The sequence below is a fragment of the Gigantopelta aegis genome, chromosome 2, assembly GCF_016097555.1.
Source record: "Gigantopelta aegis isolate Gae_Host chromosome 2, Gae_host_genome, whole genome shotgun sequence".
NCBI lineage: Eukaryota > Metazoa > Mollusca > Gastropoda > Neomphalida > Peltospiridae > Gigantopelta > Gigantopelta aegis.
In genome coordinates, this window is record NC_054700.1 from 40,650,550 (window position 1) to 40,665,505 (window position 14,956).

At 36.1% G+C, this 14,956-nt stretch overlaps 1 protein-coding gene across 4 annotated transcripts in view; it reads left to right on the forward strand.

Moving 5' to 3' along the window:
• Positions 1 to 14,608, forward strand: part of LOC121385566 (peroxisomal multifunctional enzyme type 2-like) — a 48,723-nt gene extending 34,115 nt beyond the window's left edge. For all 4 annotated transcript variants that reach the window (XM_041516294.1, XM_041516320.1, XM_041516303.1 and 1 more), the window contains 9 exons: positions 2,019 to 2,142; positions 4,452 to 4,624; positions 6,417 to 6,486; positions 7,623 to 7,729; positions 8,339 to 8,425; positions 8,983 to 9,060; positions 9,718 to 9,856; positions 11,558 to 11,691; positions 12,443 to 14,608. In XM_041516294.1, coding sequence (XP_041372228.1) covers positions 2,019 to 2,142; positions 4,452 to 4,624; positions 6,417 to 6,486; positions 7,623 to 7,729; positions 8,339 to 8,425; positions 8,983 to 9,060; positions 9,718 to 9,856; positions 11,558 to 11,691; positions 12,443 to 12,532 — 1,002 coding nt within the window. In that variant the 3' untranslated portion in view covers positions 12,533 to 14,608. The remainder of the gene's footprint in view (positions 1 to 2,018; positions 2,143 to 4,451; positions 4,625 to 6,416; positions 6,487 to 7,622; positions 7,730 to 8,338; positions 8,426 to 8,982; positions 9,061 to 9,717; positions 9,857 to 11,557; positions 11,692 to 12,442) is intronic.
• The last annotated feature ends 348 nt before the right edge of the window (positions 14,609 to 14,956 follow it).

The following is a 14,956-nucleotide window of genomic DNA, read 5'->3' on the forward strand; positions in this document are numbered from 1 at the left end:
TAAGTGACAGTCATTGTTATGGGTTGGGGGTTTTCCCATCCCAGCCAGTGACTCATGACTGAACACAGTACACTGTAAATGACATTCATTGTTATGGGTTGGGGTTTTTCCCCTCCCAACCAGTGACCCATGACTGAACACAGTACACTGTAAATGACAGTCATTGTTATGGGTTGGGGGTTTTCCCATCCCAACCAGTGACCCATGACTGAACACAGTACACTGTAAATGACAGTCATTGTTATGGGTTGGGGGTTTTCCCATCCCAACCAGTGACCCATGACTGAACACTACACTGTAAATGACAGTCATTGTTATGGGTTGGGGGTTTTCCCATCCCAACCAGTGACCCATGACTGAACACAGTACACTGTAAATGACAGTCATTGTTATGGGTTGGGGGTTTTCCCATCCCAACCAGTGACCCATGACTGAACACAGTACACTGTAAATGACAGGTGGGTTGGGGGTTTTCCCATCCCAACCAGTGACCCATGACTGAACACTACACTGTAAATGACAGTCATTGTTATGGGTTGGGGGTTTTCCCATCCCAACCAGTGACCCATGACTGAACACAGTACACTGTATATGACAGTCATTGTTGTGGGTTGGGGGTTTTCCCATCCCAACCAGTGACCCATGACTGAACACAGTACACTGTAAATGACAGTCATTGTTATGGGTTGGGGATTTTCCCATCCCAACCAGTGACCCATGACTGAACACTACACTGTAAATGACAGTCATTGTTATGGGTTGGGGGTTTTCCCATCCCAACCAGTGACACATGACTGAACACAGTACACTGTACATGACAGTCATTGTTATGGGTTGGGGTTTCCCATCCCAACCAGTGACACATGACTGGTTATGGGTTGGGGTTTCCCATCTCAACCATCCCACACAGTACACTGTAAATGACCATTGTTATGGGTTGACCAGTGACCCACAGTACACTGTAAATGACAGTCATTGTTATGGGTTGGGGGTTTTCCCATCCCAACCAGTGACCCATGACTGAACACAGTACACTGTAAATGACAGTCATTGTTATGGGTTGGGGTTTCCCATCCCAACCAGTGACACATGACTGAACACTATACTGTAAATGACAGTCATTGTTATGGGTTGGGGTTTCCCATCCCAACCAGTGACCCATGACTGAACACAGTACACTGTAAATGACAGTCATTGTTATGGGTTGGGGGTTTTCCCATCCCAACCAGTGACCCATGACTGAACACAGTACACTGTAAATGACAGTCATTGTTATGGGTTGGGGTTTCTCATCCCAACCAGTGACACATGACAACACTACACTGTAAATGACAGTCATTGTTATGGGTTGGGGGGTTTCCCATCCCAACCAGTGACCCATGACTGAACACAGTACACTGTAAATGACAGTCATTGTTATGGGGTTGGGGTTAATCCCATCCCAACCAGTGACCCATGACTGAACACAGTACACTGTAAATGACAGTCATTGTTATGGGTTGGGGGTTTTCCCATCCCAACCAGTGACCCATGACTGAACACAGTACACTGTAAATGACAGTCATTGTTATGGGTTGGGGTTTTTCCCATCCCAACCAGTGACCCATGACTGAACACAGTACACTGTAAATGACAGTCATTGTTATTGAGGGGCAGGACATAGCCCAGTGGTAAAGCGTTCACTTGATGCGCAGTCGGTCTAGGATCTATCCCCGTCGGTCTAGGATCTATCCCCGTCGGTGGACCCATTGGGCTATTTCTCGTTCCAGCCAGTGCTCCACAACTGGTGTAACAAAGGCCGTGGTATGTACTATCCTGTCTGTGGGATGGTGCATATAAAAGATCCCTTGCTGTTAATCGAAAAGAGTAGCCCATGAAGTGGCGACAACAGGTTTTCTCTCACAATATCTGTGATCCTTAACCATGTGTCTTACGCCATATAACCGTAAATAAAATGTGTTGAGTGCATCGTAAATTAAAACATTTCCTTCATTGTTATGGGGTTTTTTTTTCCACAGATTCTTCATGGAGAACAGTACCTGGAGCTGTTCCAACCCCTCAAACCAATGGCTACACTAACCAACAGGATAAAGATTGCAGATATCGTTGACAAGGGGTCAGGGGCACTTGTTCTCTACAACAGTAAGTTCTTTCGCAGTTTTGATAATTCCCACTGCTTATGTCAGTGAGTTCTTGCCAACTTTAAAGGGACATTCCTGAGTTTGCTGCATTGTAAGATGTTTCCGACTAATAAAATATTTCTAGGATTAAACTTACATATTAAATATATTTTCTTGTTTAGAATATCAGTGTCTGTATATTCAATGTGTTTCTGGTCGACTTAATATTTGTAGGAAGCCCAAACTGGATTTTGCATTCAAATAATTTCGTACATACAGAATTTTTTTTTTTTAGGAAACAAAATAAAATGTAACCTAGTACAAATATTAGAATGATCAGAAACACTTTTAATATACAGCCACTAATATTTTATGCAGAAAAATATATTTTATATGTAATTACAATCATTAAAAAGTCTCTGTTAGTCGATAACATCTTAAAAATTGCAGCAAACTCAGGAATGTCCCTTTAAGCAATTTCAGTGACTCTCGGGGTAAGATTTTGCTCATCCGGTAGAGTAGTCTCGACTGAGGTGCTTGGGTCATAGGATTAAACTTCCTCAATGGACCTATTGCTTTTTCCCATTCCAACCAGTGCCACACGACTGGTATATCAAAAGCTGTAATATGTGCTGTCCCGTCTGTGGTAAAGTGTATTTATATATACATGTAGAAGATGCCTTGCTGTTAGAAAAACGTAACAGGTTTTCTCTGAAGACTACTATCAGAATTACCAGTTCACGGTTTCTGTCAGAGGGTTAAACAGGTATGGTGCTATACCCAAATATTTTTGTAGATATTGTTTTTTTAAGTTAATCTTTTGATAAAATTAATTACTCTTATCTTTACTGTATGATTTTCTTAACCCTAAATGTAACCCATTTTCTTTCTGGAGGAGGCTCCCCATACCCCAATTGACTGTGGTTGCATTCAGTTCCAGAGCGCCATACCCAAACATTTCTTTCTGGCAGAAACACTGCAATTGTTTGACATCAGATAGGCGATGATTAATTCATCAATGTGCTCTAGTGGTGTCGTTACCCAAAACAAACTTTAAATCTCTTTTAATTGACTTCTGTATAGTGGATCTTGTTCATACTGGATAGTATTAATTACAGGGCCCCACAGCAGTTGATAAACTAAATAATCCATTAAAATATTCCCATACTAATGTACATTTAATTCGCCCCAAAACATATATTATTCAACTGGATACATTTTTGTTATAAGGGGCAGGACGTAGCCCAGTGGTAAAGTGTTCGCTTGATGCACGGTTGGTTTGGGATTGATCTCTGTCGGTGGGCCCATTGAGCTATTTCTCGCTCCAGCCAGTGCACCACAACTGGTATATCAAAGGCTGTGGTACGTGTTATCCTGTCTGTGGGATATAAAAGATCCCTTGCTGCTGATCGAAAAGAGTAGCCCATAAAGTGGCGACAACAGGTTTCCTCTCTATATATCTGTGTGGTCCTTAACCATATGTCCGACGCCATATAACTGTAATTAAAATGTGTTGAGTGTGTCGTTAAATAAAACATTTCCTTTTTTTTTTTTCTTATATACTATTTGTTATCAATTTTCTTTTAAATTTAAATTTAAAATTGACCCCTGACCAATGGCACTTTCCCCCTTTGTCCCATGGATTGGCCCAATCAGATGGCTAAAATCAGTTGTGATGTGTAATTGAATTATGGTCATATATGTATCCTGGAGTAATCAATAGTTACGCACATAAGGACAAACAGTAAAGTTAATGTGTAACAGTAAAGCAATAAAATAAATATAATTTACTTAAGTAGTTGGTCCAGTGCTGTATTTAACACACTATTTGTTATTAATATCTACTGACAAATTCATTTGCCAAAGTTTTTAAATAGAATCCACTTTTGGCATACCTTGTAAAACGTAATGAAAACGGCAATGTCTGTCTCTGGATCTTTGTATTTGGTAATAGAGAAATTAGACTTTTCATTGATGAAAAAACAAATGATGTAAAAATCACTTGTCAAAATGTTTTAAATTTTTAGTCTTATTCTGTTGACGGACCATGAAGTGTTGTTATATTTTGAGTTGTAGTTCGAACATGCTCACAAGCCTTAGAAAAAAAAGTGAAATGTTTTTTTATTTTAGACTTATTCTGTTAACGGACCAGGAAGTGTTGTTGTCTTTTGAGTTGTTGATAAATGTGACGTCACTAGTTCGCACATGCTCACAAGCCTTAGAAAAAAATGTGACATGTGCAACTATTGACGTGCATGACTATATGGCCAGAAATTAGAAAGAAAAGAATAGTACAGAATTATATGAAATTTGGTTTTTATTTCTTAACAGTTGAATCTTTTGACGAAAAAGGAGAAAAAGTTGCATTTAACCAGTCCTCGCTTTTCATCGTTGGTTCGGGTAATTTTGGTGGCAAACGAACATCAGACGCAATGATTCCAACTGTGGATCACCCTAAACGTCGGCCGGATGCAACAGTCACAGAATCAACAAATGTCGACCAGGTAATCCTATGTTTTTCAACCAGCACATCACAACAGGTGTATCAACTGTCCTGTCTGTGTCAAAGTGCATACTAAAGACCACATTGCGCTAATCAGTATCACCCATGTAAAACACTGTCCCACAGAAAAACTTATTTCTTGGTGCACAGTGATTTCTAGTATGTTATCTTTATAATAGATCTTATTTCCAACATGCCTTACCTTTTGTATTTTTGTGTTGAGGTGTCGTTAAACATTCATTCATTCATTGTGAACATGGATAAAAATTGCATAAATATTTCAAAATAACAGGGATGGGGGAAGTGGATAGTGGAGCTAGAGAAAAGGAGGGCAGTGGTCAAAATTGACTGAAATTCCTTCCAGAGATTCAGTCGGGGCAAGCTACAAATTCTGCTGGACCAAATCAAAAACCTGCTGGACCATATATGATCATAAAGTAAAATAACTGCCAGTTCGACGGGATGGTAGGTTAAAGTATAATCCGGGATGACAGGTTAAAATATCTCCGGGATGGCAGGTAAAAATATCTCCTGGCCGATGGCGATTTTGACTAACAAAAATCATTCGAAATTGCAGTATTTCAACCAATCAAAATGTGATAACTGGTCAGCAAAATACACCTTGGTAGACAGCTCACTCGTCTTCATTAGCATAGTGTAAACACTGACTAGATATCATACAAATAGAAAGAAAGAAAGAAATGTTTTATTTAACGACGCACTCAACACATTTTAATTACGGTTATATGGTGTCAGACATAATTATGGTTAAGGACCACACAGATATTGAGAGGAAACCCACTGTCGCCACTTCATGGGCTACTCTTTCCGATTAGCAGCAAGGAATCTTTTATATGCACCATCCCACAGACAGGATAGCACATACCACCACAGCCTTTGATATACCAGTCGTGGTTCCTCTATGGTGTACACAAATAATTGTTTCCCTGTCCCAACCACGGGGGGGCACAAAATGTTTAAGACAATTCCAAACCAAGGAAAAATGGTTAACGTGAGGGCCAAGTTTGACCAAATCTCTTACAAATAACATTTCATCCCGCAGTTTGCCTTGTCAGTAAAGTGATTAATTCTGTTTTTTACCAACTTAAATACAACAACAAAAACTAAGGTTTGTTTTTTCTCGACCCGTTCGAAAACAGGGCAGGACGTAGCCCAGTGGTAAAGCGTTCGCTTGATGGGCGGTCGGTCTGGAATCGATCCCTGTTGGTGGGCCCATCGGGCTATTTCTTGCTCCAGCCAGTGCACCACGACTGGTATATCAAAGGCTGTCGTATGTGTTATCCTGTCTGTGGGAAGGTGCATTTAAAAGATCACTTGCTGCTAATCAAAAAGAGTAGCTCATGAAGTGGCGACAGCTGGTTTCCTCTATATCTGCGTGGTCCTTAACCATATGTCTGACGCCATATAACCGTAAATAAAATGTGTTGAGTGCATTGTTAAATCAAACATTTCCTTCCTTCCATTCATAAACATTTCAACTACAAACACATTTAATCATATGCTCAAATACACCATTCCCATTTTGCAACAACATAAATATGTAACAACTTCACCATAAATATTAACTTGAAAATGTCAGTTTGTAAAACAAACAAAATTTAAAATGGGGATTCATTGTTAAGTTAGTAATTCAAAAAAAATTTAAAACATTATTTCACAAAACATAAAGTTATGAAGTCAGTCACCCATACCCAACATATTTAGTGATCGTTTGCAGTTTTCTAGCCTCATGAAAAAGATTAAAGATTTTTTTTTTTTTATTGTGTTTCCAGGCCGCTATCTTCAGACTAAGTGGAGACCGAAACCCGTTACATATTGACCCAAGTTTTGCAGCAATGGCAGGCAAGTTAATATATAGAGATTATTATACGGGCTTGTGTGTCATAATGATTTTATTAAACGAGTGTCAGGATTTTTGTATTGCCTGAGCGAGAGCGAGGGTAATATATGGATTCTGACACAAGTTTTGTAAAATACGTACGACTCACACACGAGTGTCATAATTTCTTTATTATCCATATTATTATTGTTTTCTTTATGAATAACAAGACCCAACTCAAAATGTTTCAGCCACAACTAGAAGGAGATGATGTCATATTTCAAATGCACAGTCTGAGCTAGGACTGAAGAAGCAATGTCATGTTATGACGTCGCTTCCCAAAATTACATCATTACACTTGTTATGACACGTGTGCTTCGTATGATTATTATTAACTTGGTTATATTGAAGGCAAGTTAATACTAGTCTAGTAAATCCTAGGTATGACAGCAGACTTGCTGCACGAATGTTTAGGCATCGTACTTAGTAAATATATTCAACGGTAATTATTTTTATGTTATATGTGATGAATGGGGTTTGTTTTCTTTCATCTTTTTAACTAAATATTTTGGCTACAATTTTAAAAACTAAAAACATACTGACATGTAAATGGTGTCGTTTACTCAATATGGAACTCAAAACTATTCTGAAGGGGTGTAGGTATATGTAAGTATACCTTTTTTCAAATAGAGCTTTTTTTTAATTTCAATTTTTTTTAAAATTATTATTATTGCCAGCCCTTGTTTACAATTAGAACAACACATGCCAAGGGTAAAACATGGGTTGTGTACATAAAGATAATAAAACAACATAATATAATACTTTAGGGTACTGGCTTCCAAACCCCACCCCACCCCCTCTCCATCCCCGCCTCTCTCTCTCTCTCTCTCTCTCTCTCCCCTCTCTCTCTCTCTCTCTCTCTCTCTCTCTCTCTCTCTCTCTCTCTCTCTCTCTCTCTCTCTCTCTCTCTCTCTCTCTCTCTCTCTCTCTGATATTAATAACATATTTAGATTGGTAAGCACAGTAATGTTATAGTTTATGAGTGTTTCTGTTAGGGAAATATCAGTTGGATACAAGTGTTATTCCATAAGTGTGATATTTAAATTAATCTATAAGTATGATATCAGTGTTTTTCCATATTTGTGATATTTGTTTCCAGGATTTCAGACTCCAATTCTTCATGGATTATGCAGCTTTGGTTTTGCTGTCCGTCACGTTTTACAACAGTTTGCCAATAATGATGTGACCAAGTTCAAATGTGTGAAGGTTGGTGTATTTGTGATAATTGTAGTTCCCAAGAGACAGTAGTTCAGATGTTACTTATGATAACCAGTATTTAATGAAAACGTCTAAAAATTAAAATTGAATCAAGGCAAATAATAATTGAAATTTGTTTTCAACAGTTGACTTATCCAATTTATTCCGATTTAAATTTGCTTAAATCGGTTTCTTCATATGTCGGGGGGGGGGGGTTGTTCAGGTGTGGCGTTACCATTTTCTCGTAGCAACTCATATATCCAACTCATACAGCATAAAACCTTCTTAAAATGTTTCTCCCTCCAGCCAGTGCACCACGACTGGTATATCAAAGGCTATGGTTTGTGCTATCCTGTCTGTGGGATGGTGCATATAAAAGATTCCTTGCTACTAATATTTATTAAAATGTAACGTGTTTCCTTTCTAAGACTATATATAAAAAATTTCAAACGCTTGACATCCAATAGCCGATCATTAATAAATCAGTGTGCTCCAGTGGTGTTGTTAAACAAAACAAACCGTGAAACAGCTAAATAATGTTCCAAATAAATCACTAGCTCTAGGGGTGTTGTTAAACAAAACAAACTTTTAAGTTTTTCTTAATATTTGTTTCTTCAGGTGCGTTTTTCAAAACCAGTGCTTCCTGGGCAGACCCTACAGACAGACATGTGGAAGGAAGGCAACCGGATTCATTTTGTCACAAAGGTATAATGTGATCTATAGGCCTTCCGGCAGGGAACACCTTTTTTCATACTATGGAATTTATAACACGTTATTTATTTCTGAGCCAATTGTTTTCTAAATTGCACACAAAAACATTTTTACTTTTCTTATGTCAAACCAAATTTTTTTATAGGAGGATGGGATGAACTAGAGGTTTTTTTTAATGTTACACCACAGTAAGGTACACATGTATTCATTAAAATAACTCTGAAGACATCATTTTACTTTCTTTAAAATTAATTTTAATATATTGGGGGGTGGGGTGGATATTGATTAAAAAAGTAATTTGTCTAATCATGATGACTCAAGTTACAACTAGCAATCTATTTTTTAAGGTTAGACTTAGTAGGACATCTGTTTTGTTAATTTGGGAATGGTTTTATCACAATTTAATAAATGAAAGAAAGAAAGAAATGTTTTATTTAACGACGCACTCAACACATTTTATTTACGGTTATATGGCGTCGGATTAATAAATGAATGTCTTATGCTGTGTTATATAATATTTGATCTGACTGTATGCACCCCCTGTATTACAGGTTGTAGAAAATGGTAATGTTAGTTTAACAGGAGCATACGTCGATCTTAAAGAGGAGAGTACTCCAGTCACAAAACAGGTACGAATCATTAAGAAAAAAAATTACCATCTCCCTTACAAATATTGTTACTGATCATATTCCTTTTTTTTTTTTAAAACCTAAGTCTTATAATTACATTGAGTTGAAATAGTGTTCTTTTGTCTGACTGATTCTTGTTTGACAATAACTAGGCCTATGATTCCTTTTGTCCTTGGTCATGCAGGGGAACACTGATATGGTACATGTCATATTCACTCTCTCATAATACATGTGCTGTGTATTTATTAGATTTCAAGGCGGGACATAGCCCAGTGGTAAAGTGCTCACTTGATGCGAGGTCAGTCTGGGATCGATTGCCGTCGGTGGGTCCATTGGGCTATTTCTCGCTCCAGCCCGTGCACCACGACTGGTACATCAAAGACTGTGGTATGTACTATCCTATCTGTGGGATGGTGCATATAAAAGATCCCTTGCTACTAATGGAAAAATGTATCAGGTTTCCTAAGACTCTATGTCAAAATTACCAAATGTTTGACATCCAATAGCTGATGATTTATAAATCAATGTGATCTAGTGGTGTCGTTGAACAAAACAAACTTTTAAAACTATATTATTACCTTTGCTCTTGGTCATGCCATTGAACACTAATATTGTACATGTTATATTCACTCTCTCATAATACTCTGCATTTATTAGGTTTCAACAGATCTTCAGAGTACGTCCATATTTGAAGAGATGGCTCGTCGTATTAAGTCAAGTCCTGGCCTTGCAGCTAAGATCAACGCAATCTTTCAATGGAACATCACAAAGGGAGGCAACCAGGTTGCACAGTGGAGTATGTGGAATTATATTTAAAAAGAAATAGCTTAACATACACTATTTGAGTAGCTGAGTATCAATCTATTTAAGTACAAGTAAAACATACGCTATTTGAAGCATCAGTTTAATCAAGATAAGCACATTTTTTAATTAACTCATGTTTTTAGTGTCAGTGGATCTTATCAAGTGATTTGTTGCAATATGCAAGTCTTATTGTCGTTTTTGTCTTGCCATGGTGAAGTTGAGAGGCGAGATATATGTATTCCTTTCTGGCAGCAGCTACAAAATCAAATTGTGCATTTAGCTCCATTGTTAAATGTTTGTCTTTAGTGCTCCATTTGTAACCGACTATAAGTCCGAGATCAGTAAAACTTGGTTTATAGTTGCATCTATGGATGTTCATCTCAATGCATGTTTAAAACATTCCTTCTTTTTTTTAAATTAGTTATAATTCAATTTTCTTTGCGTCTATACACTTTACGGCAATCTGATTGGTCCAGAGGTGCTTACATTTTTTCATTCATATCTCGATGAACTGAAAAAATTTAAGCCACGCCTACTACCTCCCCCCCCACACCCCCCACTGACTCGCACTACTTTTGTGCAACAAGCCGGATTATTCAGGCAACCATATTTAGATATTTTGAAGAAAATACACATGAAATCTACAAAAGTAATTTTTTAAAATGTACATGGATACGATAAATTAATGGAAAATGCTATAGCACAGTAGACATGTAGATCTATATGCATTGATTTACAAAACAAAAAACCCCTCTTTGCTAATCATGACATGAGACTCGGTCATTGGCCAAAGAAATCATGTAGGAAACTTCACACCTGTAACTTACTTGTAAGCGATGTTTTACAGCTGTTGGCGAAAATTAAACAGTTCCCCCAACAGCATAAATGTTAGACACGTTCCCTTCATTCATTTTCATAAAATATAAACTAAATACGAATAGGACAATTCCTTCGAATATAATGAAATGATCCGTAAAAATGCACAGCAGCTAGATGGCATCGCTAATCAAAATTACGTAATTTACCAAATGTTGTCATTTACAAAAAATCACCTGATTCAAATAATAGTGAATGAACATTTGCATTCTTACACGACATAAGTATCAATGAAGTTTACACAAACAATGCTACAGGCTAAAGCTAAACAAAATCAATTCAGTTATGTATTGTTAAAGTATGCATATAAATTTAATTATAAGATTTGACCGCAATTATTTTTTGGTTCATGCAAGTATGAACCGAAAAAACGATGTGCACACTTTTGTATGCCATCTACGCAGAGTCATACAGTGTGCACATCGGTTTTTTTTCAGTTCATACTTGCATGAACCAAAAAATAATTGCGGTCAATTCTTAAATATTTCTTTATTTTATTTTATTTTGTGTTTTTTAATTGTTACATCTCAGATTATTTCTTTATTTGTTGAATAATTTTATAGTAGGTGAGACATTTAATTCTATGGAATTTGTTTTAATACATCGTTTCATGAAATGATCCAAAAATATCCGATTTCTTTTTACATTACCTGTCCTCAAACAGTGCACTCCCCTCTACACTTGTTTGAGGACAGGTAATGTATCCATAAAAGAGAAAACACTCCAAGTTTTCTCCAGTTTGTGATTCATAATGGCAGTGACTTCAGTTGTAGAATAAATGAGTTAAGATTATTGATTTATTAATATTAATTTTCAGCTGTCGACATGAAAACGTCTAAAAATGGCGAAATCTACCAAGGGGAGCCGAAGGTAAAGAAAGCCGACTGTACGCTGACGATAGACGACTCTAATCTAAGGGATCTACTCACAGGAAAACTACCAGCAGCCCAGGTGAGAGTTTCAGTCCGGCTCATTCATGGGTGTAGAAGGTGTGTGTGCAGGAATTTTTAGTAGGGGTGTATGTACCTAGACTGTGGCCAGCAGAGTTTATAGGGGGAAGGTCGAGACATGCTCCCCTAGAAAATGAATTGAAAACAGTCCTAAATTTGTGCTTGAGTAAGCATCTGTGTACATGTAGCTTAGTGGTAGAGGATTCACCTAAAGCCTACCGCACATGAAAGCTATCAGCTGGAATTTTTTGCTCAGCTCATAGCTCTCGTGTGTGGGTGATTTTACGGAGTTTATTGCCTTTCGTGAGGAAAATATTTTTGGACACACTTTAGACTCCTGCTGTTAATAAATTATCCGAATCTTCTTTGGACACGCAGAATGAAAACAGTCATTTTTGAGAAACACATCAAAGAATACATGACATGATTATGTGACATCTGTTGAAGTTTTCAAATCAGCCACAGAGTGGCCTCCCTGGGGTGGGTTTTTTTTCTTAAATTCCACCATATGTGTTAAATAACAGTCCACAGATGTGCATAAATTGCATAAATGTCATAGTATATATCTCAATAGATTGCATTTATGACATCAATGTCCAAGTTATGTTTCTGCAGTTAGCACTATTTATCACCGACTATAATTCCATTACCAATCAAATGTGGTTTACAGTTGCACCTGATAATGTTTATCTTGATGCCAGTTAAAAAAAAAAAAAAAAAAAAAATTGTTTTTTTTTGTTTTACTATTTCAGGCATTCATGTCAGGGAAGTTGAAGATCAAGGGTAACATGATGTTAGCTCAGAAACTCGGAACTCTGTTCCAAGAACAGTCCAAGCTTTAAGACACTGCCGGGGTTGTACAAGTTTCGCTGCTGTTGGTGTGGCTGTGATAGACATTCCAATCAAAGACATTGTGTGCTACTTGTATTGACAGTGCTAAACCATTTAAACAGTTAAAGCTTCTCTCTCACTTCCCCATCAATATATGATAATTTTCAAATATAAAATACAAACACAAGTGTTGTTTTAATAAATGTGTGTATTTTTACACAATGTGTGTGTGATCAGCTGTCTTCATGTGATAAACAGGTCTTCTGTCTTGTTTTGCAATGTGTTGACACAGACCTCAGAAAAGAATTGAAGCATCCTGTAAATTGGCAGTACATAGCAAGTTAATACATTTTTTAAATTATCCACATAGTTCAAGATATACAGGGAAATAATACAACCAGTATAACATGTGTGTCATAATGATTTCATGTGCACAAAGAATGATGTCATAACAATGCAGCTTCCCCAGTCTTAACTCTGTGTAATCACTTACAAAATGATGTCATTTTACCGTCTTCTTCTAGTTACGTTTGAAATTATTTTCTCATGGTCCTTGTTATTAATAAAAATAATATTATGGATAATGTGGATAATATAAAAATTATTACTCGTGTGTGAATCGTACTGATTTTACTCATGTCAGGATTCATGTGTTACTCTTGCTTTTTCTCAGGCAATACAAGAATGGTGACACTCGTTTCATAAAATCAGTATGACACACAAGCTCGTTTAATAATTTCTAGTTACATGTATGACATAGATATCACTGCATTTAAAGAATATCGAGGGGTAGTGTATCGCAAACAATCTTTCCCCATGTTTTAGCAATATGTTTCAACAGATATAAAAAAAATAAGGCATTTATATAGGTCTACTGCCTATTCGCCAATCTACTTTATTGAATGAATAAATATTGTTAAATTATTATTTTTTGAAATGCTTCCTTGTAAACTAGCACATTGAAGATTAATCACTGCTTCTAAAGGATATAGAATAGGGTATCATATGAAGAAGAAAAAAATGTGAATAATCTTTTCTAAATGGATAATCTTTTCTAAATATGAATAAGATCTTCACTAGTAAATGAGGATAATTTTATTCTAAATGTGGATAATCTATTCTAAATGGATACTCTTTTCTAAATGTCGATAATCTATTCTAAATGTCGATAATCTATTCTAGATGTGGATAATCTATTCTAGATGTGGATAATCTATTCTAAATGTCGATAATCTTTTCTAAATGTCGATAATCTATTCTAGATGTGGATAATCTATTCTAGATGTGGATAATCTATTCTAAATGTGGATAATCTATTCTAGATGTGGATAATCTATTCTAAATGTCGATAATCTATTCTAGATGTGGATAATCTATTCTAAATGTCGATAATCTATTCTAAATGTCGATAATCTATTCTAGATGTGGATAATCTATTCTAAATGTGGATAATCTATTCTAGATGTGGATAATCTATTCTAAATGGTTAAAAAATTAAATAATTATAAGACTGCAGCTTTAAAATCATTTATATAATAAAATATGGCATAACTTTCTGTGTTTATCTCCATTTGTCACGAATCGTAAAACCGTAATCACAGAAACATGGCTAATACTAGTAATAGTTGCATCTGTGAATGTTCATCTTGGTGCTGTTTTGTTTTTCAATGAACTAGATTAATAATGAATTTTTTTATCAGGAATATATTTTAAAAATAACTGAACTTTAATTCTGCAGAATTCTTGCCATTCATTTCATCACAAATATTTAATTATTATCACCGTTTTTTACTATTGCTAGTTAGACTGTTTGTCTTAATATCTGCTGACTAATCAAAATACAACATTCATAAATTTCACACCATGAAAAATATGCATTTGTATCACTAATATTATAATGTTATCCATATGCTAAAGAAGTTATATTTTTCATGTTTAACATCTGATCGCTAAATGAATGGTCCAGACTGTGTCTTTAACAAAACGTTACACCTTAATTTTGTCTGAGATTTTGTCAAGATTTGACATGTTATAAATTGTGTAATATTACAAGCGTGAATGAAATGGAAATAAATATTTATATTCTCTGAATCTTGTGGCATTTTTCAGTTTAAAACTATTGAAATATTCGTTGTAGTTATTGTGACTAGTGATGTTCCCATGGATCGATTATAATCGAAAATTGATCGGACTGGCTCTTACGATGTGATGATAGATTATAAAAATTCACAATCGATTGTGTGGGAAAATGTTAACTGTAACTGATCCTCCAGTTTAGATGATAAAATTGATGGAAATATACAGTGGTTTGGGTTTGTTTCCATGTGTACATAAAGAAAAGCTATATTAAATAGTTAATAAACGTACAATTAGCCATTTGCAGGGTGCACACTACAATAGGTACATGGTCCTTGTAATTCAAAGCCTTCTTATGG